Raw genomic sequence first — 6,458 nt, 5'->3', positions numbered from 1 at the left:
TTTTTTTTTTAGAGGTTTTTGCTGTAGGGCACGTGCGCTCGCCAGAAAGACAGAGAGAGACAGAGAGATAGAAAGCAAGAAATCACTCCCCCAGAGGGGATGGCCACACCACAATCCCTTCTCCATTCTCCTCTCGGGATCTTGGGCACGCACACACATGCGACTGGTGTGAGTTTAAGCCACCAGGTCTGGGACTCGAACCGCGTTCGACTACATGGGTGTTCAGCGACATAGCCATTATTGCTAACTGCTGGTCCCTCAGTGTGTTTTTCAAGCTGCCAGATCCAAGACTTGAACTATGGAGCCAGCTATGTGGCATCAAGGACCTTAACCACCACGCCATCTGCTGGCCCAGGGAAGTCATTCTTAACTTTCCCTCCTGACCTATAAGGAGCCCCAGAATTAGATATCAGAATGTTTCCAAAGGACTTGTGATTTTAAAAACCAAAGTCACTTTTTTTGTACTAGAAATGGAAAAAGAGCCAGCCAGTGATATGGTAGTTAAGGTGGCTGTATCCCACATGGCTGACTGTGTGGTTTAAGCCCTGTACCCAGCAGCTTGAAAAACTCTAGGCATATGCGTGTGTACGCGTGCCTAAAATCTCAAGAAGAGAATGAAGGAGAAGGTATTGCACCACAGCCATCCCTCTGGAGAGTTTTTTTCTCACTTTTTCTTTGTCTGTCTGGCAGATGCACATACCCTATAGCAAACGGAAAAAATAAATAGAGAAGAATATAAGAGTTTCTGTCCTTAGGGCCAGCAGGTGGCATGGTGGTAAAGGCGCTGGACTCCCACATAGCCAACTGCGGTTTGAGTCTCACACCAGGTGACTTGAAAAATATGCCAAGCACATGGGCATGTGTGCCCAAAATTCCAAGAGAATGGAGGAGAAGGGATTATGGTATGGCCATCCTCCTGGGGGGAGGGGTGATTTCTTACCTTCTCTTTCTCTGTTTCTCTCCAACAAGCACACATGCCCTATGACAAAAATCTAGGGAAAAACAAAAAGAGGTTCTGTCCTCTTGTGTTCATGCCCTTTGAGGCATGTAAGTTCCTAATGTAGTTGGGGAATTAGAACATTCCTATTCTCACTCAAGGAAGTTAAAATTTACTTCACTAGGCTTAGTTCTGCTCTGATTTACTTGATGACCAATGATAATTTAAAAAAATGTGATCATGTTTAAAAGTACATTTAATAAAACCTGAAATTTTATTTTATTATTTAATTTTGAGAGGTTTCTGCTATAAGGCACGTGTGCTTGCCAGAAAGACAGAGAGACATAGAGACAGAAAGCAAGAAATCAACCCCCAGGGGGGATGGCCACGCTGCAATCCCTTCTCCTCCATTCTCCTCTCAGGATCTTGGGCACGCATGCACACGCGCCTAGCATGAGTTTAAGCCACCAGGTGCGGGACTTGAAGTACAGTTGACAACGTGGGAGTCCAGCCACATAGCCATTACACCAACTGCTAGTCCCAAAATTTTATTTTTTAAGGATACTGAATATGCACGTGTAGTGAAAATATCAATATAAATTGAATTGAAATATTTTACCACTATAAAATGTTTATGAGGTGATGCTTGGCATAGGGCAATGAAGTAAAGTGGGTTGGCTATTCTTGCCATTTTAGGTAAAACAAAAACAAACTTAAAATGTGTACTCTATGGTTTCAGTGTGAGAAAATACAATACGAAAAGCCAGTAAGTTTTTTTTTTTTTTGAGAGGTTTTTGCTATAGGGCATGTGCGCTCGCCAAAAAGCCAGACCAACTGCTGGTCCTGCCAATAACACTTTAGATCCTTCCTTCTTCTAAACTGGTTTGTTTGACTTTCTGTTGGAGGTTTTTTTTTTTTTTTTTTTTTTTTTTAAACATGTTAAGAGTAGAGGGGACTGGCAGTTAGCGTAATGGCTATGTCGCTGGACTCCCATGTAGTCTACTGCGGTTCGCGTCCTGGACCTGGTGGCTTAAAACTCACGCCAAGCGCGTGTGCGTGTGTGCCCAAGATCCCGAGAGGAGAATGGAGGAGAAGGGATTGTGGCGTGACCATCCCCCCTGGGGGTTGATTTCTTGCTTTCTGTCTCTATGTCTCTCTCTCTCTGCCTGGCGAGCACATGCGCCCTAAAGCAAAAACCTCTCAAAAAAAAAAAAAGAGTAGAGAATACACAAATCTCAACATTTTTATTCTTTCAAATTAATTTTGTAAGAAAGCAGTTTAACTTACAAGTCATTTTTTTTAATAATTGTATTTAACTGTATTTTAATTTGACCAGATAGGACAGAGAGAGAGAGAGAGAGAGAGAGAGATGGAAAGTGAGAAAGCAAGCTGTCATGTCCGGGACTTGAACTGCAGTTGGCCATGTGGGAGTCCAGCACCCTTTACCACTGCGCCACCTGCCGGCCCCTACAAGTCACTTTGCTAGCCCTTTAGATTTTTAGATAAGTTCAGAATCAAATTTTGGAACTTGGCAAATGCTAAAGGAGTATTTATTAAATTGGTTTTTGTAAATTGTAGTTGTGGTTTGAATTTAATGCACATATTTAAAATGGTATTCTTGAATGTTTTAGAATTCTTTTAAGATAATGCTTTTAAAACTTTTTCTGTTTCTTAGGTTATTGAATTAGTTCAGAAATATGGACCAAAACGATGGTCTTTAATTGCAAAACATTTAAAAGGAAGAATAGGGAAGCAGTGCAGAGAAAGATGGCATAATCATCTGAACCCTGAGGTGAAGAAATCTTCTTGGACAGAAGAGGAGGACAGGATCATCTATGAGGCACATAAGCGGTTGGGAAATCGTTGGGCAGAAATTGCCAAACTACTTCCTGGAAGGTGCTTATATAAATGTATCTACATTTTTCTGTACTTAAACTGACCTTTATTGCTTTGCTATTAAATATATTTGCAATTACCTCATGACTTTTATTTTATTTGTAATTTAATTTTAGACTGCATAATACAAGGGACCGTTATAATAAGGGTGATAAGGGATAAGATTACTTTTTTAATGAAATATTTTGATAGCAGTAATTTATACAGTAAAACCATAGACTTTTAGATTATGTAAACATTTATTGCACTCCCAAAATCGGTGTTTCCATATCCGTGCAAGTTGAGCAGACTGTACTGTTGAAATGGAATCTAAATCTAAATGTTTTCTTTTGTTTTGTATTCTGTGTAGAATACCAGAGACTACAAATACACTGGCTGAAATAAGCTATTGTGGAAGTGTGTCAGGAATACTTTTACTTTTTTCTTTTTCTTTAAGAGATTTTTACTATAGAGCGTGTGCGCTCACCAGAGAGACAGAGAAAGACACCCCGGGGAGGGGGTGGCCAAACCCCAATCCCTTCTCTATTCTCCTCTCAGGATTTTGGGCATGCATACATATGCACCCGGCATGAGTTTCAAGCCACCAGATGTGAGGTACAAACTGCAGTTGACTACGTGGGAGCCCAGCAATATAACCATTATGTCATCTGTTGGCCCCATACTTTTAATTAGCTATAGTGTGCTTCAAATTATGGGAGTAGTGTGTATATCCATGTGACTAAAATACAGCATTTCCCCCAGAGAGTGAGATGCTGAGAATACCCTAATTGTATTGGTTCAAATGTTTCCTAACAGTCTTTAGTGCATCAGACCAACCACCTTAGGGGAATTTATTTATACCTAACTCTGAAGCTATACACCTTTGTTATTGTTGTTTTTCTTTTTTTCTTTTAACTACTGTAATCTTTATCTGTATAGAGATAGCAAGTATTACATAATTTAAGTATTCTTTATTATTATTTTTCAGAGAGATTTTTGCTATAGGGCACATGCACTCACCGGAGAGACAGAGACAGAAAGTGAGAAATCACCCCCACCCCTCCAGGGGGAATGGCCATGCCACAATCCCTTCTCCTCCATTCTCCTCTATCTTCTCCCAAGATTTCTTGGGATCTTGGGCATGCATGCACCTGCTCCTGGTGTGAGTTTTAAGTCGTGGGTTCAGTACTCAAACCACAGTCAACTACGTGGGAGTCTAGTGATGTGACCATTACGTCATCTGCTGGTCCCAGGTTTATAAAGTACTTTTACATAAATTCCTTTTAAAAAAGTTTCTTTCTTTCATGAGCGAGAAGGAGAGGGACAGATACCCTTGACAGGGTCTGGTCATGCCATGATCCTACCTCCTGTTTCCTGTCCTCTTCCCAGCCTTTCCAGCCAGCTGTGATTACTACCCATCATATGCAGATCAACCCAGGATTCCAACCCTGGCCTTCCCATATGGATCCAGTATTGCATAGTTGGGGAAGCTACATATATTTTTCATTTATTTAAAAAAAATTTTTTGCTATAGAGTGCATGTGCTCGCCAGAGAGAGACAGACAAAGAGGAAAAGTGAGAAATCACCTTCCCCAGGAGGAGTGACCAATGCCACAATCCCTTCTCCTCCATTCTACTTTCGGGATTTTGGACACATGTGCACACAAGTGCCATGTGTGTTTTTCAAGCCACCAGGCCTAGGACTCAAACCAGAAAGTTGACTGTGTGGGATCCAGCACCTTAGCCATCCTACTGCCTGCTGGCCCAACTACATATATTCTTAATTTATCTTTACGTACTTGGGAAATATGTAGAGCAAACATTGCTTTTTTATAGACTAATAAATTAAGGCACAGTGTAATCTTTTAAAAATCTAGTTACTAAATTAAGTCATAGTGTTAGTTTTTTTTTATATTTACTAAACTTGGTGTAGGAACTTTTGGTATTTTCAGTCTCTTAATCACCTTTTTGCTTTCCTCAGAACCCAACTTAGTACCTTAACATGAAGTAGGTTTTCAGTAAGTATATATTTTATAAAGGATGCAATTTATACTACAAGTAGTATGTTGAAGATTTATATATATATTTTTCTTTATTAGAAGTGAAGAGCTGGGGACCAGCAGTTGGTGTAATGACTGTGTCACTGGACTCCCATGTAGTCGACCGTGGTTTGAGACCCGGACCCTGTGGCTTAAACTCACACTGGGCACATGTGTGTGCGTGCCCAAGATCCTGAGAGGAGAATGGGGGAGAAGGGATTGCAGTGTGACCATCTCCCTAAGGGGTGATTTCTTGCTTTCTGTCTCTCTGTCTTTCTGGTGAATGCATGTGCCCTATATATAGCAAAAACCTCCCCAAACCCCCCCCCCCAAAAAAAAAACAAAAAAACTGGGTAAACCACTAGATTGCCTACCTGGTATTACCCTTTAAAAAAAGGAAAAAATAAAAGTGAAGAGCTGATATACATTTTTTCCTTTGCTTAATTAGAAGTGAAGAGCTGTCAAGAGGGTGCCTTCTATAAGCTATTTTCAGAACCACCCTCCTCCTGTACTCCTCATTCTCGCATTCCACACTTTCATGGTAGGGTTGTTTGGTTTGGGTTTTGATTTTTGCCACAGGGCACATGTGCTCTCTGAGAGAGAGAGAATAGAATAGTGAGAAATCACCCCTTATGGGGGGTTGGCCTTGCTGTAATTCCTTCTCCTCCTTTCTCCTAGGATTTTGGGTATGTATACACATGTGTCTGGCATAATTTTCAAGCTGTACAGTTCGGGACTCAAATGTCAGTTGGGCATGTGGGAGTCCAGCAACTTAGGATACAGTCTTTGATGTTTGGAGAAATGAAGCTTTTTTTTTTTCACTTATATTTTTATTTATTTTTTTTAGCTTATGAATGCTCAACAGAGAGAGACAGAGGGAAAGTAAGAAATCGCTCTCCCTACCCCTGGGAAGATGGCCCTAGTGTAATCTCTCCTCCATTCTCTTCTTGAGATTTTAATTACACATGCACATGTGCCTGGTGTGTTTTTCAAGCCATGAGGTCCAGGACTAGATGTGCAGTCAGCCATGTGAGATCCAGCCTCCTTAACCCTCGTACCACCTGCTGGCCCAAAGATTTAAATGTTTTTAAAGGGAACCTTGGGGCCAGCAGATTGTGTCACAGTTACATTACTGGACTCCCACATGGCCAACCGTGGTTTGAGTCTTGGACCTGATGGCTTGAAACTCCCACCAGGCGAATGTGCATGCATGCATGCCCAGGATCCCGGGAGGAGAACGAAGAAAGAATTGCAGCAGAGCCATCCCCGTAGGGGCAGATTTCTCCCTCTTCCTCTCACTGTTTCTCCCTCTTTCTCTCTCTCTCTCTCTCTCTAGCGAGCACACGCACCCTAAGGCAAAACCCTCTACGCCAAAGAAAGGAACCTTAAGTAAAAAGGAAGCCAATGAACTCTTTCCATAAATATTTAGCTCTAAGAAATGAAAAGGAGTTCTGGGATTCTGTAATTTTTAATTTGCCTTTTATGACCATATTTATTCCTGGTTTAAGATTTTTTTTCCTTGATATATTCTTTATCCTTTTTCTAAAATGTTTTTTAGGGTTTTTGCCATAGGGTGTGTGTACTCTCTGGAGAGAGACAGAAACAGT

The 6,458-nt window shown here is 41.1% G+C and overlaps 1 protein-coding gene across 6 annotated transcripts in view; it reads left to right on the top strand.

Annotated features, from left to right (window-relative positions):
• MYBL1 (MYB proto-oncogene like 1) overlaps positions 1-6,458 on the top strand; it is a 50,263-nt gene that overhangs the window by 18,892 nt on the left and 24,913 nt on the right. For all 6 annotated transcript variants that reach the window (XR_003549672.1, XR_003549671.1, XM_014588586.2 and 3 more), the window contains exon 5: positions 2,613-2,833. Coding sequence is in view for 4 of the 6 variants with exons in the window: in XM_014588586.2 (XP_014444072.1) it covers positions 2,613-2,833 (221 nt within the window). In the remaining 2 variants the exon portion in view is untranslated. The remainder of the gene's footprint in view (positions 1-2,612; positions 2,834-6,458) is intronic.

This window comes from Tupaia chinensis, unplaced genomic scaffold (assembly GCF_000334495.1).
Source record: "Tupaia chinensis unplaced genomic scaffold, TupChi_1.0 Scaffold000288_2, whole genome shotgun sequence".
Lineage (NCBI taxonomy): Eukaryota > Metazoa > Chordata > Mammalia > Scandentia > Tupaiidae > Tupaia > Tupaia belangeri.
This window is presented reverse-complemented; position numbering and strand designations above follow the sequence as displayed.